This window comes from Diadema antillarum, unplaced genomic scaffold (genome assembly GCF_040938485.1).
Source record: "Diadema antillarum isolate AM-2024a unplaced genomic scaffold, OU_Dant_1.0 seq00001423_RagTag, whole genome shotgun sequence".
Classification (NCBI taxonomy): Eukaryota; Metazoa; Echinodermata; class Echinoidea; order Diadematoida; family Diadematidae; genus Diadema; species Diadema antillarum.
Genome location: NW_027272175.1, coordinates 203,253 through 229,243, shown reverse-complemented (window position 1 = coordinate 229,243; position 25,991 = coordinate 203,253). Strand labels below are relative to the sequence as shown.

The window sequence follows — 25,991 nt, the reverse complement described above, 5'->3', positions numbered from 1 at the left end:
CTCTGCCGCCAGGCCAGCTAGCTGCGCACACTAGTAGATCGTGCACTGAACCATGGACTTGTTAGGTCCATGACTGAACTGAATACAGCTACGTTATACGGCGGCTAAATATACACACCACTGTCACTACGAACGATAGCTCGCTGAGCAGCTGCACGTTGAGGAACGATGATGGTGCGAGCCGATAAACAGCCAGAACCATGTCTTCCAGAGAAATTGATCCAAACACTGCCAGTGATTGCCTGTTAGAGCCAGAAACGTTTCTCGTACTTGGGAAACACTCTAGCCACGTGAAACTCTTTCTCCACCGGGAAAAAATCGAGTGTCGAGCCATCAATGCAGGTAAATCAAGCTGGGCGATATAGCGGTTGCTGACATTATTGGATGCAGGAGTTTCGGGGGAAACGAAGCTAGCGAAGATAGTAAGCCGCGTGGAAGTTCGTCGGGTGTGAAGGCTGGAAAGAAGACAGCCTCCAGTTCCAAGCCCGAGTTTAGCGAAAATGCTGCCTTTCTTAAGATTTTTGCATACCAGTACAATAAATGTCAGGAGCACGGTGGTGTCCGGTGTAGGCTGGAGTTGCTTTTTGTGGCAGATAAGGTCGGAGTCGAAGCAAAGGACAACCTCGCCCTCGTGAATCGATGGAGATTAGTCATCTTAGCCCTCATCAACGAAGTCCAGTTCCAGAAAGTAGAAGGTTTGTATGTCTGCTATGAAAGCAGCCTAAAAACAGTACCACTACCATCAGTCTTGTATGTTTACATGAAAAGACGATTAATGCCAAGCACTATCAGACTCGATTCAGACTATTTTGATAAACAGTCATGTAATAAACACAACATGTGGCTGTAGTGGTCGACAGTACAAAAACACCAACAAAGGTTTCTACGGGAATCATGTTTTATTCGAAGTTTCGCATTTTCGTTTTACTTGATTCCAGAATTATTTCCATATGTGTAACTCCGTTCTTAGTTCCATTCATGATTTCTTGCATAATTCCGTGCATAATTCCTTGAAAACTGTTGAGTAATAATGTATAATAAAGAATCATAAGTACATGTACATCAAACCAATTATCAGATTCATAATTATATAAACAGAGTTTCTCAGATGAAAAATCTAATGAATACCTTTATAGACTTAGTCTATTCACTTCACTATAACATTTTAGCAATCAAAATTACATATGAATTTACAAATGAAAATGCAGACCAATACCAGTTCGGGAAACCCACTCACAAGGGGGGCCCCTCCTTATAAGTAACCCGTCCCCCTTATAAGTAACCCCGTCCCCCTTATAAGTAACCCCCGGGGCACCCCTTATAAGGAGTCTCCACGCTTTTTTGCAATGCGACGCGAAAATGAAAGGACTGCGGCAATTCGCTTGATTATGTCCATAAAGCTTCACAAGTTTCCTAGTTACTCACGAAATTTGAGCAAAATCGGTTTGAGGCATCATATCTAAAATCATGGATTTAAATGCGATGTCAAACGACCCATGCGAATGCTGAAATGCGAGCGATTACTGGCGCGAGTGTCGCCAGGCGCGGCGGCGCGGCAATGCTTGAGTGCAGACGTGGCTACTGAGGGTACTCAGTACTGAGGGTACTCAGTCGCCACGTCCGCACTCAAGCATTGCCGCGCCGCCGCGCCTGGCGACACTCGCGCCAGTAATCGCTCGCATTTCAGCATTCGCATGGGTCGTTTGACATCGCATTTAAATCCATGATTTTAGATAATATCTATCATATTATGATGCCTCAAACCGATTTTGCTCAAATTTCGTGAGTAACTAGGAAACTTGTGAAGCTTTATGGACATAATCAAGCGAATTGCCGCAGTCCTTTCATTTTCGCGTCGCATTGCAAAAAAGCGTGGAGACTCCTTATAAGGGGTGCCCCGGGGGTTACTTATAAGGGGGACGGGGTTACTTATAAGGGGGACGGGTTACTTATAAGGAGGGGCCCCCCTTGTGAGTGGGTTTCCCGAACTGATACCATAGGCATCTCAATTCTACTACCTCATTTAACATAATGATGCACATGTAGATGAACTGACTCAAATCTAAGAACATTCACGATCAAAAATGAATTCTTACTTGAACTGTCCAACCTTCAATTGAAATAATTATCAATATTTTCTTACTTATTTATTTTGGTTTGTAATTTTAAATTCTAAATTCAATATTAAATGTATCTAGACATACATATACATAAATGCAAATAACAACATAACTTTTCAGAAGTTTTATGGGTGTGTACAGATACATGCCCTACTACACAGCAACTGCAGTGTACATTACACACACATCAACAATATATTTTTCTAAGTTAAATCTTATTAACTGTTTCTAACTTTATGCTTCAACAAATCATGGTTTTACTTTAAGAAAGCAAAAACTAACCTCTTTGCCTGCTTTTTGCGAGGTACTTTGGATCCAATTCTTCAGTATTCCGGCAGAAAGAGGATCCATGTTGCTCACTACAACCTACATGTGGTCCAGTCCATACTGGCTTCTACCGTGTGTGCATGTGTGTTTGTAGCAGCTGTACATTTAGCTGTGCATACACATATGCATGGTGCTATGTCAGGTGCATTGTCTAAGAATGTGCTACTACATACAATATGTCACTCTGTACAAGGGACAATGCAAGATCCGATCGGATCAGGCCGCTAGGTGCGGCAGTCTTGCATTGTGCGAACACGCTGGCGCCCGTGTTTTGATGGGCGCTCTGCATCGGTTGATTAAAACTCGATTATTGAAAAAAAAAACAGATAGGATTTTTTCTTCTTTTCATCATGGATAGTGGACATGTGTGTGTAACAAAAAATCACCGTGCAAAGTTGCGACAATTTATACGTCAGATGTGAAATGAATAGAAGTGAATAGGGGGCCTCATGAGGCGTGGGGGCGGTCCTCATGAGGCGTGGGGGTGGTCCTCATGAGGCGGGGCAGTCCTCGTACGCGGGAACGGTCCTCGTGAGCAGGTTTCCCTACTGATATCAACAGTTTCAGGAGTGTGAAATTTTGAATAGATAACCCTATTTGATTTTTTAACTTTTTTGAAGTTTACATTACATCCAGTCTATGCTATAATTAGTGCAATATTGTGAAGGAGTTTTGTAGCAGGATATTGACTGGCGAATAAATCGTAGATAATTTATCCTTCCACTCACCATTAAAAATGGGGCAAAAGTTTGGTTTTACTTTACGCCCACTTCCAAGGTATGTTATTTCAGTTGTTTCTATTAAACACACAACAAAATACTATGTCAGGTCAGGTACTTCAGGGCTGCGTTTGGAGTCAATGACAATGTTGTAGGAAATGGTCCTCCGATTTAAAGTTCAGGTATTACACTTCTCCCATGTAGGTATGAACTTTATAGTGCGACACAATTGATAATCCCCACAAGGTAGAAATGGCAAAATTATGAATGATTCAGTGAGTAGGCCTAAGTTGTATTCCACAAGAAGGGGAAGAAGTAGAAAGGTGCAGTTTAGAAACGTTGGGATATATAGAGAAAGTGAGAGAAGTTCACAACTACAAGTCTGATGTTTGATGAGGCTGGGCGAGTTTGCAAAGTGATGTTTCTGTGCTTTCAAATTGAAAGGTGGTCAAGAAGTGTAGTGAGTGTGAATCGTTGAATTCTGTGGTTGAATGTTCTTAAAAAGTTGTATCAGGTGTGTGAAACTTCTTTGAGATGTGGAGTGTAGGAAGAAGGAGATTGGTCGAAATCAATGTCCACCTCGTGTTGCTGTGGTGACTGGGGGTGACATTACGTTGTTCGCGAAGAATTCGAGATGCACGAGTATTCACGACGCAGTGGACCAGAGCGGTCGTAAAACTATTGTTGGTGAGCGACCGCAAGCGGATATGGTGAAAGAATTGATGAAAAACAATTCTTGGTATTTATAATTTGTGATAGTAAAATGTTGCGCAGTGATAAATTGAAGGTATGACTCATGGACTCATAATGCTGCTCTGTGTGTACATGTGTTGACAATTTATAATCATAGATTGATTAATAGATTGTCATCAAGACATTATTTGATGTTTGTGGAAGATCTCATAAGAGTTATAGCAATTCATTATTATTCCAGAACACTTTGTAAGTGAGTCTCAGATACTTGGTAATATCAATTCTACTTTTAGTGGAAAATGTTACATTGTACAGGAAAGTCTTTCCTCTTGTTTTTCAATTATAGGGAGAAGAATATTCATCATTGGAATTGATGTGAGGACTGACAAAAGGAATGAATGTATGCACTCACTGAATGAATTTAGGCTAACTGCCTAAAACCATACAAACAGTGGTACACAGCTCAGTCGCTGTACACCTCGTTCAGCGTCTACTCGGGCTACTAGCATAGTAGATGGTGGTGGTGGTAAATGTAGGGGAACTTTCTGAAGAGGATATTTACAGAAAAGCATAAAGAAAGAGAGGCACAGTCATCAGTATAATGGATTATTTCAAGTTCAGTGGGAGTGCTAGTGCTACTGTTGTGCTATCTGAACACTAGCACCATTAGTGTATAACCAAACTTGAAATCAATCTGTGTTTGGAGGTTGACCTCCACATTGTGCCATATTTCAGGTACATGTAGTTGGTGTTGGGTTTGGTGTTCAATGTTGCGTGCTGAACTGAGTTTTTTGGGAGACAGCACTACTAGCACTGGCACCGAACTTGATCAAAATCACCCATTGTGTAGCTTACAATGCAATTTGTACATTGTATACAACATTGTAGTGTACTTCAGCACAACAGAATTAGGGATGAAGGAACGAATACAGAGCTACATGTACTGTACCAAGTCTCACGCATTCTGCGTGAGACTCAAGCATTTAGGGCCTGTCTCACAATCTCACACAGGGCACCCATTTTTCTCACGCATCGGGTGAAGTCTGCAATTTGTGCCAAAAATAAGGAGCATAGCTCAAAGGATTCAAGTGATAGTTGCAATTGAAGGTATATTGCCCTTTTGTCTTTCAAAATTAGTAAAAAATAGTCACTTAAGTATGCACCAGATCGCATCTTTAAGAGCTAATAACTAAAAAAAGCTCCCTACCTTGCGCGCGAGCGCCGAAACGCCGAGTCATGAAAATCTCACTCATAAAAGTTTTTTGAACTTGGCATCTCTGCGAATATGACTTTCAAATTTGACCAAACTATATCCACCAAAGTTCAATAACTCCTCTTGTAACCGATTAAAGAGAATTCCAGAGCTTTGGAGTTGCACAGTTTGTGAACATCTTGTTACGGTACCTACATTTGTACGTAACATAGCCTATGTTCTTCTGTACAGTGCACAGAATTAGCGGCTGCACACATACACTGTACACAGGTTGCTTTCACAATGTTTAGTATGGCATGGCCAGTAATCATCCAGTGGAAGTTATGAGGGGATATTTTGTTTGTTTGTTTGTTTGTTTGTTTGTTTGTTTGTTTGTTTGTTTGTTTGCCTGTTTGCCTGTGAGCAATCTCAGTGCATATCTCCACAGCACATTTTAGTAAATTAGAATGTCAAATATAATACATTGCCTGCTCGCACAGGAATCATGTATGATTTAACAAGAAAAGCCCAGTAATCGTTGAGGATTTTTCTTTTTTTGTCAGTATCAGTGACCCTTATAGAGAAATTAGTGTGTTCTTTAATGGTACTTCTCACTTTTATCCGGAAATATGGAACAAGTTTTTTTTTTTTTCTTTGAGAAGTTGTTTTAATAATATTTTCATTTTTGACGGAGTATTTAAAACCGTGAAAGCAACAAATCCATTATATAGCACATACCAAGCAAGATACATTGTACAATGGAGCACTACCAGCCCCCAAATCAATACTTCAAAGAAAAAAAAATCTCACACTAATAAACAAACCAAAACAACAGGTTTTAGGAAAACTATGCCATTGTTTTTCAGGTCAGGTCGACTGTATTATTAACATTTAAGAAGTCAAAGTTTTGTGGACACTTTGTGTAGTTTGTCAACACCCTATAAATCAAACAATTGATGTTAAAAGCACACAGAGTATCTATTTGCTCTTTGTTTTGTGCAGGGATGCTTAATCAGCAGAGTGTACAAAGCACATTCGTATAAAAAGCTACAGTTTTAACCTTTCACCGGAGGGCAAGAGTTTGTTATCTGAGTAACTACCGCGGTACATGTAGCCAAGGAGGTGTGATGGGCAAGTCCAAGATAACGCGCACGTTACGTATGGGACATTCAGAGACTTTTATGACCTGAAAAATAGTGTTAATGGCCTTTGATCATATTGAACTTCATCATGGTGATTGATATCTAGAAGAAGTATAATCATGTAAAAAATTGAGAAAAATGACCTTGACAATTATATTCTAGAAGAGAAAATATGTGCCGTTACGTATGGGACCAGAAAAATTTTGTTTTTTTGAACTTTTTTTTCAACCTCAAAACTCTCTGAAAGTATATCATTCTACAACTTGTAACTCCCTGTGATGAAAGTCACAACACTTAGGATTATCACAGGTAAGTTTCATGTCATTAGGCAAAAAGCTCTAATTACAGGTTCTAATTAAAGACAGACATGACGTGTTACGTATGGGACAGTTACGTATGGGACAGTTTGTCCCCCATTCATTTAGTGTGTGAAGAACCATGTTTATGGGTATTTTGCATAATTATTGAAGTAAAATCAGTTGAAACTATTCAAATACTGATCCAGATTGTCAAGGAAACAATATTCCCCAAATATTCACTATCATAATCATATTCAATCATATTTTTATATTTTTATGACCAACCTGGGTATGCATGCCCTTTGTCCCCCATTCGTTTAGTGTGTGGAGAACCATGTTTATGGGTATTTTGCAAAATAATTTTGCAAAATACCCATTTAAACAAAATTTTGCATAATTATTGAGGTGGAATCAGTTGAAATTACTCAAATACTGATCCAGATTGACAAGGGAACAATATTCCTCAGATATTTACCATCATAATCACATTCAATCATATATTTTTTATGACCAACCTGAGTATGTATAACCTATTTTTATCAAGATAGTTACTACTGAAAAATTGAATAGTTTAAAGTGTTTACTTGCATTGATGAAGGGCAGTTTGCCATTTAGTTTCAATAAAAAACAACTTGACACAAGAAATATTAAGTTTAATAAATAAGCAATACCTGCTGCGTGGAACCCCAGTGATCGAGTAGATATATGATGTCTGTCTAGCAGTCAGGTCATTGATTCGAGTCACAACTCAGTATGTATACCCATGAATTTTGTTGTGGCTACTACTGAAAACTGAATAAGGACAATTTGTGTATCACTTGCAATAAAAAAAAAAATCATTTTACTTTATTTTTCTTCTTACAATCACAACCATTTCAAATTGGATCTCCATCACATAAACTTTGAATTCCTCTAGTCTTAGGATTTTATGCTCTTAAGTACTGTAATTCATATAATTGGTTTCCAATCATCTCTTTAAATGTTGAAAATTGAATCCCCATTTCTACAAAAAACTATACCATCCCTTTAATGTTGATTTTTCATTGTGTATTTTGCCATTTTCCCCTCCCCCTTTCTGAAAATTGTTCAGTCAAGTTCATGTATTGTTTCAAGTGTCTATAACTCAAAAAGTAGCTACAATGTTGGGATGCTTTCTTCAGGATGATTGACCATTTGTGTACTGAGAGACCTTCCCAGCTAGCTACATGCATTCACATGCAATATGTATGAGGATGTCCCATACGTAACGCATTTATCCCATACGTAACATTATTTCAATGCCTAATAAAAAATATTTCTTTTACTTTTTTTTCTTTTTTCTCTGGTATTTAATTTCTTTAAACAATAAATTAGAACTTTCCAAAAGGGCATTAAAATAACCTTAGCAATTTCAGAACAAACCTAAAAAAATGACCTCATTTTGTTACGTATGGGACATCCCATGATAGGACACGAGCTAATTTGCATAATCACTTGCATAATCCCTAAATTTTCATACCAAGTTAAACTATGTGATGAACTTCTTATGTCCACATATTAATCAAATATTATTTGCTTTCCTTTGAATTAACATGAATTTTTATAAATGTCCCATACGTAACGCTGTGTTTCACATTTATGCAAATGAAGCCCTTGAAATTTGCATAAATTTACATAATATCATTTTTTCCTTCACGGAAATCAAAACTTCAACTCATAAGCTTCAAAATGATACCAAACATGTCAATATTGAGCAAAGATGAAATCTTGCCTTCTGAGGGGACCTTATCTTGGACTTGCCCTGATATGTACCTTCTTGACATGTACGTATGTACAGACTGTACAACGTAATTTTGTAGTGTACATTGTAACATGAGTCCAACCAATTGATTCGTTGATTATCAGATGTCATATACCATATGTAATAAACTTTATCAAGTGCTTTTGAAAAAGGTACGCTCCACCTGGCTGTGGGAACTTGACAGTTCAAAAGATGCTAAACATTTTGAACTTTCAAGTTTTTTGATTACATGTACTTCCATGTGTTGGCTTGTCTATGTGGGAACTTAAAAACTAATTTGTGATGTCATGAGAATTGAACGGTTCACGGTATAGACAATATTCAAGATGAATTTCATAAGTCATGAAGTTCATAGATCTTTTTTTTCAACAAGTACACCATGCCTTGTTTTGTATGTGCACATTCCGTACGATCTGTTACTGAGCTACTGTACATACAATGAATACAATGTATGTCAAAGGAAAAACACTACCAGCTAGCACATGCCTTCTCGAGGAGCTATGCTGTACAAACAGGTCAAGAGCACTTTTGATGTCCAAGGCAAGAAAATGTTCTCAGTTGTGAGAAATTTACCTAGCTAAAGAAATATTCTTCTGATCTGTTAGGGTAGGCAACCACATTTGTATAGAAATGTAGATCAAACCAAAAGCATAAATTTCAGTGTTTAATATTGCAGTGAATAATGAAACTGTCTGATTAATCCCCATCAGTTTTATAGAGAAATTGAAAGTAAAACTCTTTTAGAAAAACCTTGTATCTGGGTTAGTTTTACCACAAAGTCCATGACTCAGCTCATGGGCACCTGGAAGTCCTGAACAAAATTCAATATATTCCTCGTCTCTCCTTTCGTATATTGAAAAATCCTACACTATGTGTGTAGAAGATGTCTGTGGACCCTAAACTTTAGATTGTTTTTATAGCTGTACACAGAGTATGACATGTGCTACCTGCCTCTAGTATGCATGCCATTTAATGATTTCTAGTGAACTGTGGACTACAGACACATGTGAAAAATGCTGTGCACAACTTTATACTGTACGAGCTGAAATTTTCGCGTACAGATATTTTCGCGAATTGCTACTTGGAGGACATTTTGGTGTGTTGTTAATTTCGCGGTTGCGAGGGTCTAACTGAACTTACTTTTTCATGCATTGTTATTTTCGCGTGTTGTTATTGCGGTTCAAAGGCGATTCGCGAAATTCGCGAAAATAAAACCACCGCAAAAATTTCAGCTCATACAGTAAGTAATACACATCAAGGCTGTACAAGGTATGTGTTTGCTCTATACGTGTATAACAATTTACATAATTTGCTATTGGAGGAGGTGTACGAGTGTGAATGTTTTCACATCTGTCTGTTTGTGGACTGTGTGTCTGTCTGTTTGTCTTGTTAACCACCTTGAGCAATACATACATTGTATTATGCACAAGTGTACATTTTGAGAAAAGGTCAGGTATAGGCCGATTAACAAGTGTTTAAATAGTTTTAGGTGCTGATCTGAATCACTGTTTGGATACGGGACTTTATCAAACAATAGTTTATCATGAAGAGATATAGGGGGTACAATTTGTAGCTCACAGAGAATAGTGTGTATAGGGTGGACAGAATACCCGGGTAGCACATTACAGTACAAATCAGATTATTATAATACTGAGAGCCATTTAATAACCAATACCGCATTCACATTGCCTGAAAAAAAAAAAAAAATGTTCCGGTGTTGCACCGAGACATTGCCCAGGTGTAACGCCATTAACAGTCCCGTAATAATGCATTCACATTGGTCACGCTGTCTCGGAACAACTCCTGTACGCACACTCCCTCTTTGTATCATTGCCTCTTGCATCGTTTGGGCTTTGCCTTAAAATACAGCTGTAAAAATAAATAAAAGATTTTTAAAAAGTTTTAAAATCCTGCAAAAATTAATGTTGAGAAACTACACAGTAAGCATGCACAAAAATTGTAGAATGTATTGTATCCCAGCTTGTATCCCAGCATCAAAGGAGATCTATTTAAATAGGTACATTTTGTTTCTTATAGACCTACAGGAGTTTTGTCATCTTGGCAATATATGGCAGATAAAATTGGCAAGCATAGGCACATCTCAATACTCAGATGCACAGGTGTTTTAGTGCCATAGATGATCATATGATATCATGCACAGTAGACCTGCCACTGAAATCTTCCCACAATTAAATCAATGTAGATCTTTCTTTGCCAAATTATGCTGTCTGAGGTCTTTTGATATGAGTAGGAGACTGTCAAATGGTAGTCTACATGATGTAGGATTAATATTCTACAGCCATGATGGTACTTCATCTTATTGAAATGTATCACTGTGTCATTTAGCGCAATAAGGTGTCTTCTGTTTGTCATGTTATGATTGTTATGGAAAATAGATGCTGGGCTTTCTAGTTCTGATGAGAGATATGTTTCATCATCATTACTGATTGAAATCTGTAATCACTCTTAGTGTTTATACAGTATGCCACTTGAATAAAATAATGCAAGATTAATATTCTACAAGCTGTTGAAATGTGTGTCATTGCTGTGTAAACTGTCATCATTCAGCGCAATACAGGGTCATATACTGTTTGTTTTGTTTTGAAGTGAGTTTTTATGAGAGATACGTTGTGGTCATCATTAATGACTGACAGTTTTTAATCACCCTGTGTAATTAAAAGCATCTAGATGCTTGTGTTTCAAGCAAGATAATTAAGATTTTCACCAGCTGTGGATACACATCACTGCAAAATCAATCAGCACAATTATAGGGTCTTTTGTTTGTTTTTATTTTCGATGCTATCTAGTTTTAGCAGGAGCTGTGCTTGGCCATTATCATCAACTGAAATCATTAATCCTTCCGTCTTATAAAAAAATGTATGCCACTTGTTTGACAGCTGATTTTTTATCAATTTATTCAGACAATATTAATCTTACAGACTTAATGTGGTCATGTTGCATTTTTATAACAACAGAAGGCTGTAATATGCAGTTGGACATTTGGCTTTCTTGTCAAGTCAAGATCTAGAGCCTGTCACGAAAAGGTTTTTACAGCATCTTGGCTGTGGATAGAATGATTGTTAGTGAGGCAAGGTTGAGTTATAATATCAGTTAGATGTGCTGTATTTCAGGACAGTCATCTGCTCTAGTTTAGGGAATGACAAACTCCTGTAGTAATGTAGGTCAGTCACTCTGATAGCAAATTATGATTATACACCTCATTACACTTAAGCTTCTCTAGCCACAATGACCTTGAGACTACGTTGCAGCTCGTGATCAACCACCCATAGTTGCGCTTGTACACTAAATTGTAAACAGAAAGTTCACTCAGTTGGTGCAGAGGAAAACAAAAGGAAGAGAAACCTGTAAGTTGAGCTAACTGTCCCGATCCACAAACACACACATGCAAATAAACCCCCACATTGGTATAGTCACATATTCATTGGGATTGTCTCATAGGCATATTTCCTTTTCTTTGGAATATTCTGCTTTTTTGTAATGCTTGATTACCTCAAATATTGATGCTCATCTGTGTGTGGTATAAGTGTAGAGCAACAATAAGCTCCATGGTATGTAAAACATACAGTTTGTACAGTATGACATACACTGTATAGCCTACGTTGTGGATTACAATAGTACTATTACAAGTATACATGTGTCATAAGATTTTCCTTCCTGGTGTCTCACCTTAGTAATTTAGACTGTTAATTTTAAATATTTTCATGCGAACGATTTTTAGCGGATAAAAAATATATTTGTGGGTTCTTCACTTTGTGCTGCAAATTGTCGAGATGTTCAAATTGTGCAGAGAAAATTATGAAGAAATGACTTTTTTTGGTGGGAGTGTTTGTATTATGCTACCCAAAACTAGCACAAAATAGGTGAAAATGAATGTATTATGAAAAATTTCTGCATTTACAGTAAGGTGCACAAGCAAGACTCAGAGACTCAAGTGTACAATGTAGCTGAAAGCAGTTTGAATTCTACCTGAGGATGTTTGGCACTCATCCAGTATTCATAAACAGTTGGATATTTTACTAACTAGCACATTATTTCTGCAAAATGACTGCTGTAGAAGTACAATGTACAAACTTTGTACATTCTACATTAATAAGACACAATTGTTCCCCCATCTTATTTTGTGGTTTTCTGTGATCAAATAACAAAATAATATGATAGAAATAAAAAAGGGGGCGTGGGCCTTTAGTTTACATTAGTCACTCTGAATATGTCTTTAATAGAAGACTCGTGTTGTAATATTTTAAAGCACAATACATGTTTAGTATCTACCAGTCGTTGCAGTTATAATTCTGCATGCCCTTGGTGCTACAAACTACATACAGTGAATACATTCTTTTTTAGTCACTATGTCATCTTTTTACTTTGAAGTCCACAGTGGGTGCTAGTCATTTTCTGTGCAATTAAAATGTGTGGACATGAAGTAAATGATAAAACACTTGTGCAATCATTGACATCTGTGTTGTGTTACGTTGTTGATCTTTTTTTCGCTGGTTTGTTTCAGATCTGAAAGAGGATGACCTCCCCACCCCGCCCCACTACCTAGTCTGCATCAATCCATTCAGCGGCAAGGGGAAAGCCCCCCAAATCTTTGAACACAAGGTCAAACGCATGTTCGACGAGGCGGGAATCACGTACAAGAAAGTCATAACAGGTACTGTATACAGACCCCACTTGACAGGTAAACATTTCACTCCAGTGTTCCCTTAAGCTGTGATAGTTCTGCAGTTATTGGGGAAGAAGACAGCAGAGTGCACCCTCAAACTGATGGTACATGTACCTCATCTAGAGTTTTGCACAGTAACTGCTCTTTAGCATCAAAAAGGTCAGAAACGTCTTTTGTAGACCAAGAACCCAACTGTAGGAATGGGGGACATCTGTCAGAGATGAAAGGCCAGAATCAAGGTCACTGAACTTTGCCAAAATGAGACCTTTCACAGCCTTGATGAATTAATCATTATGTACATATAGTGTGGTGTCACACATTTTATTCAAATTTTCTGCCCAGGCTTGTGAATGAAAGTGAACCCTATCACTTCAAAGGCCTTGGTTCAGAGGTTAGTGACCTTACAGCATCAGTGCACTACATCATTCTGCACAGCTATTTGGGAAGGAATGTAGAACTTCAAATTTGTTACACAGCTACACTGTACTGTATCTTGTATCTTTTCTCTCTCTCATAAAATTGAAGTCGGACAAACTTTGCCAACTTTGGTGTGTACTGAGATTCAGAGCCTAATGAGTATATTTTTGTATTTTGTTCATTCCTCTGTAGTTGACTTTTAGAATATACAGAAAGAATTTATGGATTCTGATTGAATTGTTCAAGGGCTTGAGAACTGGTGAGCATCAGACAGCTTGTGCCAGACTAGAAGTACGATTGTAATTGTTCAAGTTGTTGACCATAATCCCACTTAAATTCTCATCACATACATGTACTGACACTGGAGGGGATTTTCCAAGTACCGGTACCAAGTGATTGCATCCACCACATTCTGCTTTTATCCTAACTCCACATATGTCCCATGCAGAAAGGAAAGGCCATGCTCGTGAGTTGGCCAAGACGATGGATCTTGAGGAGTTCAGTGGCATCATCATTGTTTCAGGAGATGGGTTACTATTTGAGGTAAGGAGTGAAATATGGATGGCGTACACAGGGTTCTGTCTGTGCCCAAATTCTTGAGGAAAAATGAAAATTTCTGACATTTTTTTTTTGTACATGTTTTGATATTTGATGTCATATCACCACCATCATCATCATCATCAGAACTATATGTAGTAGAAATATGTGTAATTGAAGTAGAAACAGTGAGTAGTATATAGCAGTAGTAGTATCAGGCATATGACATGATGATCATGTGCAAATCTTAAAGGGACTGTACAGTACTGGTTGAGGTAGGGATTCATGTTTTGAACATTCCTAAGTGAGATAATGAAAAGCCTCTTATGAAATATGAAAGAGCATGTAATTTGAAGAAGGATTCAACGTTTATTTGATGAAAATTGTTTGTCAAATGGCTGAGATATCCCAAAAAGTGCTAATAATAAAAGGCGACATGTTTCACCTCGTTTTTGGATATCTCAGCCATTTCAAAACCGATTTTCATCGAATAGACTTTTGATACCCCTAGAACTGCATGCTCTTTGACAGCTCATAGAGTGGTTTCTGAATATCTCGCAAAATGTTAAAAGCTAGATCTACAAATTGTACACCTCGACCAGAACTGTATACACCCTTTAACTTGAAGAGTAAGACTCATTCTTGCCATAAATGGAATTCATCCAATTATTTTCCAGAGTAATTATTTAGTGTACCCCTTCCAAACTTGTTTTTGTAGAATGGTCTGATTCCGTTTAGGGATACATTTACAACCATAGGTAATATATCAGGGGTTTTTCTTGTTGTTGTTGTTTTTCTTTTCTTTTTTTTTGTAACTCAAGAAAGAGATTAAAATCGGAGATGAGCTGCACCCCAGCATGAGAAATGATGAGACTTGTCAGCCCAGCACTTATTGTTGGATCCAGTCAAAATTCTACCCATTAATTAATCTGTATGCATGCACCAGCGTGTTGCCAGTTGAGTGAGAGAGCGGAGTGCCATAAAGGTTGTCATTATTTTGTCAAGCTGGCACTATTAAAATCTATCAGTTTGACAGCCACTGCAGCTACACTTAGAGATTTGTGGTGATAAGAGGAGCTATTAGAACTATTTACACTGGGACAAATTTGCTCGCTGATAATGTTTTCTTCGTAGATGCAGTTAGGTTATTTGTAGTGGTGAAGTATTACATCCATATCAGCTGAGAGTGTGGTAAATATTAACGCAAATGGTCTGTGGAGAGTGTGGTAAATATTAATGCAAATGGCCTTTTTTTTCCAGTATTGATATGTACACAGTGTATTATCATAGCAGTCTATAATGGGCTCCGTCTTTGATTGCTAATTAGTTCCTCAAAAAGAGTAAGACATGAGCTATGCAATCCACTCAGCCCTCATGTGACCCACTGTCTGATTTAGTCGATTAAGGAAAGCAGTTTTCTGTAGAGGTTACAATGTATTAAAAGTTGTACTGTATGAATATGTTTGGCATTTATGTACAATGTGTGATATTGATCAGTTGATCTATTCCTCCATTCGTATGAGTATGTAATGTACTTGTGCCTTTTTGTGAGTTAATACACATTTCCAGTCTTTTTTTTCTTTTTCTTTTTTAATAATCTTACCAAACAAGCTGTATTTTCATATGAAGATACGTAGCAATTTCATTCATTTTATAGCCTCACTGCTATGCCATCAGGTAAATCATGCTGTAGGTTTGGCACAGTGCCTCGTGCCCAAATACTGTAAAACATGATATATTCGCGGCATGAATTTTTCGCGAATTGGAGCCGACGGCCTTTTTTGCGGCATGAAATTTTCGCGAACTGCCACTGGCATTCAATGCATATAGTGTAGACAAGAACTTTCGTGTGCATTTTAATTTCGCGAATCTTTGCGCTAGCGAAATTCACGAAATTCGCGAAATTAAAATGCACGCGAAAATTCCTCGTTTTACAGTATGTTGTGTGCATTTATTCTTCTTTAATAGCCAGAACTTCCTATAGTATTAGCAGTATGACTAGTATCTTTTTCTATCAAGCATTGAGTAGCAAGAATGTTAAGAAAGTGGAAACCTCAGATAAATTTTATTGTTTTTTAGGATCAGTCTTTTGTTTTGAATGTTTGCCTTTATTTTTCAGGCAGGTCAAGGTCAGTCTATTGCCAGTGCTGAGCTTTCCTCGTTACAACTGTTGTTTTTTAATTCTAATTTCTTTCTGGGAATTTGTTTTTCATGCCAAGGTTGCTGCTATTAAGTTCGATTATGGCTTTCTGGCGAGTCTTAGCATTGCCAAGAGCAACCATTTGAAAGAAGTGTGCATGTAATTTGAAAACACACAGAAAGTTGACTCAAAGTTTTAAATACGTGTGTTCAGACAGGAATGGCGGAATATGAACAGCGAGCGTTAAACTTGATCCTCGGGGAGAGAACATACTACCATGTATTGATAAACTACTAAATGCATAAAATACATTGTGGTAGGGAGCATTCTCATGGTTTAGACAGCATGCTGCTGAGCGTTGTTCACAGCTGATATTACAAATGAAATCACTGCAGGGATTTGTGAATACTGTATACGCCGTATATTCAGCGAGTCTAAATTTTTGTGTATCGGGACTTCTTGACAATTTCATGAGTGGTTAAATTTGCAATCATTGCGTGCAGTACTGAAGGGAGAAATGTTTCGGTGCACGTCACATTCATATCGGGATCAGAGTCAATATTTTTGCATGTCTTTAAAGTCACAAATAGCACCCGATTTGCAAACTTTGCAAAAATGAAAACCTTGCGAAATATTCGGCGTACTGTAAAAGTGGTTTCTTTTGCGTACAGAAACTTTCGCGGTTTCCATCGGTGCCGACTTTTTCGCGTGTGTTTAAATTCGCAGTCGGTAATGATAGCGTTGTAACAAGCGACGAGTTCAAAACATTTTCGCCTGATGTTAAATTCGTGGTTCAACCTCAAAGCGCGAAAATAAAACCACCGCGAAAGAAACCACTTTTACAGTATACAGTACATACCCTTTATGACATGGCTACAAACATAATTCTTGTCACTGTCTATTTTTCTCCCGCCACAGTTCATCAATGGTTTCCGGGAGCGAGAGGACAGGGAGAAAGCATTCAAGGTTCCCTTTGGCATGGTCCCCGGTGGGTCAGGGAATGCACTGTGTGCAGCTGTGCTATCTAGTAGAGGGTGAGTTTAAAGACCCCTTGACGCATACACAAAATTAGCTGGGTCGGACTGGGCAACCTGCATCGTACTACTGCCTGCCTAATGATAGTAGCCCATCACAGCCAGAGTACATGCACATGGCCAGTTAGCCAATTAATTACAAAAGCTCTATCAGCGCTTTGGATTATTTGAGCCAACTGAATTAGTGTTATTCAAGTTCATTTCAACCAATCAAGTGGTACACGGTATCAAATCCTAGAAATGAACATGCAAATGTAGCATATAGTGTACACATTATGCAGTAGATAGAATGCAGAGCTTGAATTTATGTGCATTATAAACAAAATAAAATTGTAAAATTAACACTGGATATGTTTTGTTTTGTTTTGTTTTGTTTTGTTTTGTTTTGCTTTGTTTGGTTTGGTTTTGCTTTTTATGTATTGTTGAACTTGGTTAGACTGACAATAGTTCATGGTTTCCTTGCTAAGGTTTATTCTGAAATTATTGCATTGGTCAGGTGTTTCATAGACACACAAGCAGACAATTTGCTGAAAAACAAAGCAAAAAAAAAAAAGAAGAAGAAAGAAATGTAAATGCTGAGCTGTGTGAGTATTAATCATGCTGAGTAGCGCAAGCCATGTCACTTACCTGTTAATTGTCCTGTTGTGACCCTGGCTGTTTATCACTCCCTTGGGCAGACTTTGTCCGGCCTGTGATTGTCCCGCTTATCTCACCATACCTTTTTTTCGTTTGGCTAGTAGGAAGTATGAGGTAATTTTTTTTTTCAAGACCACCAGAAATCACAGGGCAATCCCTCAGACACAGACCAAATTGTAGTGATCACAATTCTAGCTAAATTCTAGGTACGTAGCAGGAAGAGGTAATTCCTCCGGATCCTTTCACCGGAAATGAGAACAGCATGCGCAGGAAGATTTGACAAATATTTTAATACTATTAAAGATGATCAAATCAGGTATCATGAAAGCAAGTTAAAGTACAGTAAGTTGATTTGCCTATTGTTGTTTTTTTTTTATTGAAGATAGATAATATATTTTGTGCAGGGGATAAAGAGTGTTGGGCATGACAATGATGCACTCTTAAAATATTGCACACCAAAATGTCATGAACACTAGATACTAGAATTGAAATGCTTTCGGATACTCCAACATTTAATTCACTTCAGAACGATTGCATCTTCAAGGAGATGGTCCTGCAAATGCGGACATGTATTCTTTCCCTGCTTTTGATACTGAATGCAGGCAGGAGAAAGAAAAAGCGAAAAACGTTTTCATTGTTTTCGTCTATTGCCATTTTATTTCACAGAGAGCAGTGCCACAAGAATATAGCAGTCCATGCTGTGATGCGTATCATCAAAGGCAAGCCACACCTGAAGGATCTGGTCAATGTCAGATCGAAGACCATGAATGCCTTTTCCTTCCTGTCCATCGCATGGGGCATCATCGCCGATATCGACATCGAGAGTGAGCGGTTCCGCTTCCTCGGCGAGACCCGCTTCACCATAGGCTCTATCATCCGGATTGGGTTCCTGCGGAAGCCCGCTGGCAGATTGTCCTTTCTGGAAGTGGAGGACCCATCTAGGTACAGTCACCTGTTTCAGAAGTCGCCTCCAGCAGCCCCGTATCCTGGGTCACACGGAGGCAACCAGAACTCAAATGCCTGCACTGAAGCAGGGCACGTAGGAGTAGAGGTCCCAGGGGGGAATGGGGCAAGGGAAGAGGTGGAGCTCCCTGAATTGAATGAGCCTGTGCCGTCAAATTGGACGGTCCTGGAGGGCGAATTTGTCGGGATCCTGATCGTCTACATCTCCCACATCTCCAATGACTTTGTCTGCCACCCGGGTCGGCCCATGGACGAGGGGGTCATCCTCGTCCAGTACATTGACTCCACTGTCGGCCGCCGCGACCTCCTCAGCTCCATGGAAAAATTCAAGACCGGCGACTACCTGCGTTACGACGTCATCAAGACGCGGGTGGTCCGGGCATTCCGGCTCGAGCCGCTCAACGGCAACGGCATTCTGACGGTGGACGGGGAGCGATGCGAGTATGGACCAATCCAGGGGGCTGTGAGCTCCCAGAAATGTTACTGCATCATGTAGATTGTAGCAGATGTCAGGGTATGACCCTGCAAAAGGAAGGTGGGAGAGGTTGGTTACTTCTAGGAAGTTGTACTGCCATAGTCACTGTTACTTTGACAGGGTCAATGACCTCGAAAAAGTGTTGTGGCCAGAATGGCAGGATAGAAAGGATGGAGTAGAGTCTAAGCTAATCAAGGCGTCAGTACTGTGAGGTCCTACTGCCATATTTAGGATTGCTGTGCACAACTGTGCACATCCTGGGGTCCGTTTCATGAAAGCCTTATGAGACTTTTCGCTCATAAGACACAGTAACGAGAGACTTAGTGAAATAGAGATTTTACTTCACTTCAAAAGTCTTTCGTAAGGTCTACATATGAGTGACTTTGGCCATTATGAGATTTCCATAAAGACTTTTATGTGATCACTTCATGAAACGGACCCCTGGCCTGAAAATTTGATGGTCAGAGAGAGATAGAACTGACACACATTAAAATTAGTATGCGAGCTGAAATCAGAATAATTATGTCAAATGATATGCTTATGGTGAGTGAACTTAATCATTTCCTTGTGGATGTCAAAATTCATTTGAAGAAAAAACAAAGAATACTGGAAATGTGTGGTTAGATATTACTTTTGTATTAATTAATGAGAATTCTATCCATTATTTAATTTTAGATGAGCAAGCACAGGGTTATTTTTATAATCTTATGTGATGAATCATGGTTTGTAATTCTTTAGAAAAGATACAAATACTTCAGAAAATATACATTGTGGCAAGTGCCACTACCTTATGGAGGATTAAGGAATGTAGAGATAAATGGTGAATCTGCCAAATGCTTTCCTCTGCATTATGTAGGAGTGTAATGGAAAGGGTGTCTAATACTGCTTCCAGGAACACTGGGTATTCTGTACATCAATCATTCAACAGGGTTGAAATGGACATTGAATTTAGCCAACAGGGTATCATGTTGAATTCAACCAGAGAAATTTTTGCTCACTCTGTTCATTGAACTGTCATTGTTTTGATAACATTCCACTGTCTGTGCCAGCAACATTAACATTCAATTTACTGATGTGTGCATTTTTAAAAGAAATCTCTCTTACATATAGGCCCTAATTGCTCTACATTGATATTAGAAGAATTCTTCTGTGTGGGCATTGCTTAGTTTCAGAGACCCAAGGAGCTCTTTTATTATTTCTTTTTCTAAAGATGTATATTAACATTTTTGTCATCATTGTGTTCTGTACTCTTTTTATACTGTCTTTTACAGGAATTTATTATTACATTTCATGAAATGATGTGTACCAAATACTACAAATGCCAATTTACCCCGTTGAGGACGAGTCCAGAGTATACTCAGCAAGAGTTTATGGGAAATTCGTGTTGTAGCAAAATCAGCCCGTCCTCAACGGGTTAATGTTATTGATGGTGCAGTAATTTGAATAGGCAAAGCTTGTTTTTATCATTGAAAGTTTGCGTTCATTTATCCATGACTGTCACTGCTGCAGAGACTCCAACTCCACGCGTCTGTAAAATGGGAGTTTCTCCCGCCCAGACCCACTAGGGAACGGGAAACGATGGTTGTGCAAACATGCACACAATCATCATGAGCACAAGCACAGCACTCCTTGTGGACGTGGCCCACGGCCCGCTGGAGGGCCCTGGAAGCTCTGCAATTCTTTCTGGTACTACAGTAAAACCAGAAATTTTTGTGTGCATTTGAATTACCTGAATTTTGTTACAGCCAAGATTTGCAAAATTTAAATGCATGCAAAAGTCCTTGTTTACGCTACATACATTGAATGCCAGTGGTAATTTGGAAAATCTCATGCTGCAAAAATTTTGTGCTTTACAGTATCCTAGGTTTTTTTTTCACATAATGACAAGCACATACCGGTAGTAAGGGCAGGACAAAGCCGTATCATAAGCGAGAGAAAATATGTCTTAAGCTCAGCAGACACACAGCCAGAGTAGGAGAAATTCAAACTCAAGTGGGAGAGCGAGGAGATTTTTAGAAAATCACCTCAAAGCGGTAGACCTCCCGCCGAAAGCGAGGGAATTGGAGTCTCTGCCGCTGTAGCATTGCAGCTCATCAAGGTTTCTTTTCGCTTTCCTGTGTGTTGATTTTTCACATTGTGTCCATGTTGGTCAGAGAATGTGCTCTGGCTCTCCAGGATTTTAAACTGAATTACCATATAACGCATTTAATTACAATAAGGAGAAAATGTATGATACACCTTTTTTTTTCTGAAATTTTGATCTGTTTGAAGGTATTTTCCTATCAAATTGTGTGAAGAAAGTAAGATTTATTAGAAAATCATATTCTAACATCTATTTGTAACTTATTAATCAATTCTACTGTCTTTCTATTATGATAAATTTGATTTTGTGGGACTTCTTTTTTACTACGCACAGATTCTAGTAGATGCAGAGGAATCGTATTCAAACATATACACCTGTACGTGTACATGTACATAGTTATAGCATAAGTTTGAAGATTTAGTTCAGATTAGATTGGACATTGTAGATTTTTTTTTTAAAACAATCGACCAAACAATGCCATTTCAAAGGGGCATTTTATCTGCATCCATGACAGCTTATGCTTGAGGAGCCAAATCTTGCTGTCTGCAAGATTATGATAAATTTGATTTTGTGGGACTTCTTTTTTACTACGCACAGATTCTAGTAGATGCAGAGGAATCGTATTCAAACATATACACCTGTACGTGTACATGTACATGTACATAGTTATAGCATAAGTTTAAAGATATAGTTCAGATTAGATTGGACATTGTAGATTTTTTTTTTTAAACAATCGACCAAACAATGCCATTTCAAAGGGGCATTTTATCTGCATCCATGACAGCTTATGCTTGAGGAGCCAAATCTTGCTGTCTGCAACGTGATGGGGTAAGCACTATTTGGGCACCCGTCTTGCTTCATCATGAATATTCATCAGGCAGTAAGATACTGTACTAGTAAATGGCAGAACGCTGGATACGTGCCATAGAATGTAAAAACGTATCGCCGGGAAATATAAAAACCTCGAAAAATTGCATCAACGGGGGATAGTAAAACGTCTCGCCGGGAGATGGAAAAATGTTCAGATTTGCCGGAAAATGTAAAAACCCTGCGGGGAAATGTAAAAATCATGTATTTCCACGGTATTACGGATACATGTAGATGATCAATATTCATGATGAAGCGGGACGGGTGCCCAAATAATGCTTACTGTGATGATGTTATCACCATATTAACATTACTTTGAACCCTGTACGGCTCACTGTAAGACGGCTAATGGTGTGTCAAAACATCTGCTACATCTGCTTTGGTGTTGATTTGACAATTTGTTTTAAAGGGGAAATCCAGTCCAAAAATAAGTTTAGTCTGATTTTGAAAATTTGCTAATTTCTGCAAAACAGTTCTTGTACAGTGGGCATGAATATGCAAATGAGTGAGCTAACCATGTCATAACCTCACAACTTTCCATGATTATGTACAAAAAAAAAATGACGAAAATTAAATGTTTCTGTTATTGAAGTCTAAAACATGATGTTATTCCTGGTTGAATAGCTTCAGAATAGTGATTAGTGAGATATATCAGGATTTGAGCATCAGGCATAATTGCATTTGATTGAAAAAAAAATGGAAATGTCAAATTTTTGTGTACAAACTATATGGCAAGTTGCGAGGGGATGACATGCTCACTTTTTCATTTGCATATTCATATTGACTGTTCAAAAACTGTTTCCTAAAAAATTAGCGAAACTTCAAAATGTCATAACTTCCTTATTTTTCACCCGATTTCAATCAAAGTTTTACCGTTGAACTCGTAATATTTTACTCTTTCTTCTCAGGCTAACTTATATTTGGACTGGATTTCCCCTTTAATGTCCAGGTTGACTAGAATGCAGCCAAAAATTGAAATCAAATAGACGGACTGGTAAAAGTTACGTATGACCCGGTAATGTGGGAATACCATGGAGTGGGGAGACTGGCCTGGCTTGGATATATCAGAGAGTCCCGATATTGCATTTTCTACACGTTTATCACTGATCTCTAGAGCTGAAGAATCTTGACTGGAATCGACCATTGCCGGTAAGCATATGCTATGATGCACGTATCAGCTGACAGGCACTATTTGTGATTTTCGAATGTACTCCAGCAACAGGCCACCCATGAATCCCTACGCTACCAAGTCGTTAAGATTTAAGTCGTTAAGATTTGATGGAGAATACAACAAGGCAAGTGCCAAAATGTGTCTCGCCCATTCGCACAGAAGAAATTAATGTTTTTTTTAATCCCAGAAGTTCATTGACCCCACCTATGACCTTTGACCTTGTGGTGACCTTCAACTCCCCAACTTCAAGGGACATTTACCAGTCAAGTTTGGTCACAAACAGACATATGGATCAAAAGTTATGAGCCATGATTGAAACGCGCCGTAAAAACTTAACATTGGGCCCTTAAAGTTTGTTAACCCCTGTCTGTGACCGTTGACCTTGCGGTGACCTTCAACTCCCCAAGGGACATTTACCATCCAAGTTTGGTAACAAACGGACATATACATCAAAAGTTACGAGCCATAATTGAAACGCGCCATAAAAACTTAAAATTGGGCCCTGAAGTTCATTGACCCCTGCCTGTGACATTTGACCTTGAGGTGACCTTCATGTTTGGTAAAATGTGTAAATTTTGTATGCACACTCTTCCCTAAAGTTTGATTGAAATTAAAGTCCTCACTAGAGAGTTATTCAAGTTTTTTTAACGTTTCAGAGGGACGACGGACGGACAGACGCCGCAGGCGATCCCTTTAGTCTCCCCGCACCTTCGATGGGCTCGATAAAAATGAATTGAAATAAGAAAAAATTCCCCAAATAGTAATATTGGTTGGCAGCACATAAGCAAATTAGTCCAAGTGACAATATCATGGCCTCAGAATGCTCCTCCCGTTGTGGTTTTGTCTCTTTCCTTTTTAAGGAAAATTGGAACATTGTAAAATCGTAGTTACACTGTAGCATCCTACAATGTACGCAGACACCAAAGTGGTACGTGTATTCCATGACGATAGTAAGGCGTACTCTGGCGATCTTTCCAAAGAGTTTTGCAAATGCTGTGATGTTTAATGTCTCTGATGGGTGCAATATCATTTATGTGACATGTTGCACATTTAGCTCATTTTTTTTCCATATCTTCTAACGTGAGAGATTCGTCAATACATGTACTAACATGCAAGTGTTCATAATATGTTACTGATGTATTTTTTTTAACAAATGCCAGTTGCTGTACGTGCATTGACTTTAAAGGTATGTGTATCATGTTTTCATACTCCTACATTCATATATAATTTTGAATCAAAATATATTTAATGTATTTTATGTATCAGGAGGCAATACGTTTATTTATTTGAAAAATTGATTCAGTGAATTTGGTAGAGTTGCTTTCAGCAATGTTATTGTTTGTGATTCACACAGTGAACATTACTGGGTTTTATTTGATGTGAGTTTGATTGCATATAACGTATGTGATCGAGAAATTGTGTGCTTTATTTGTGTAAAAAGCTTATCATCATTGAAATGATGAGGAATCTAACATTATTTAGTTGTCAACATGTTGTGATTGTAACCAAACTTAAACCTCTGTCTCACAGTAGGTGTTTGTTTTGCTGTGTGTTGGAAGTAATTTGTTAATTCTTGTGAAGAATGGACCTGCAGACTTCGTACGTAAGGACAACGGATGTGTTGGTATAGGACTTTCAATATACTATATCAGGGTATGTGTAATTCTGTAGAATGCTTTAAAAGAAATTATAGTGTGAAATAAACAGTCTATGGACATACCATCAGTTTTGCTTGTCATTCAGTTACATATGTATAGTTTCCTCTTAAACCGTTGTAGACTAGTCCCGAGTTACCCCACTCATGTGAGACTTGTCTTTGGGAAACGTGTGTAATAGCAAAATTAGCTCGTCTTCAACGCGTTAATGGATTTATCAAACTTCAGTGTCATATATATATTTTCAGATATGAAAAATGAGCAGGTTCAAGAAGCAGTGTGGGTTAGGTGTTTTACGGTGAAATGTTTAAAGTGAAATATTAAAAACAAAAAAGCTTTTTTTTCTCATCATCTATGGAAATATGTCAAACAGCATGTGTACAAATGAGACTGGAATATTAAAATGTTTGAGTAATATTTTTGTATGTGAATCAATGACATTTATATATATATGGCGTGAAAAAAAATATACTTGAATGCCAATTAAAAAGAATGGAGTTTAAAATATGACTGATAATGATTATGACATATAATACTGGTATAATTATCATCAGAGTGGTCTGAAAGTCAATGTGATATTGTGAATTATGAAATAATCGAGCGATGGCTTGATGCTAGTACAATGTATTCTACATGATCGGAGTGGAATTTACACATTGTTTGTCTGAGGAGGTACTGTGCTGATCCTGCTTAAAGAATATCTGTGCCTTTTTTAAATTTCTCCTTCTTATGGTTTCTTGTCATGGCTTTTTTTATGCCTCCGCCACAAAGTGTCGCCAGATGCATTGTTCATTCATCCATTTAATTACCACTTTGTATGATACTGAGAAGAAAAGAAAAAGATGGGTCTGAAGAGCAGACTAAGTCAAGCCTGTTCTCATTGCTTACATTCCATACTGAAAATACACTATGTACATACCTGCCAACTGTTACAGTATACAGTCAGGCCTGTCTTTAATGGCCACCAAAGAGAGATGAAAAAGTAAAGTGGTCATATGTGGCAGGTGGTCACTATAGACAGGTTTGACTGTAATAGGAACATTCCTACTTCTTAGGA

At 38.2% G+C, this 25,991-nt stretch overlaps 1 protein-coding gene across 1 annotated transcript; it reads left to right on the top strand.

Annotated features, from left to right (window-relative positions):
- Nucleotides 1–188: 188 nt before the first annotated feature.
- LOC139709278 (sphingosine kinase 1-like) lies at nucleotides 189–19,555 on the top strand. Its single transcript, XM_071621226.1, is given in 6 exon segments — nucleotides 189–342; nucleotides 345–695; nucleotides 12,795–12,944; nucleotides 13,822–13,916; nucleotides 16,969–17,084; nucleotides 18,387–19,555. Coding segments are annotated over 6 exon segments (1,647 nt in total). The 5' UTR covers nucleotides 189–200; the 3' UTR covers nucleotides 19,180–19,555.
- The last annotated feature ends 6,436 nt before the right edge of the window (nucleotides 19,556–25,991 follow it).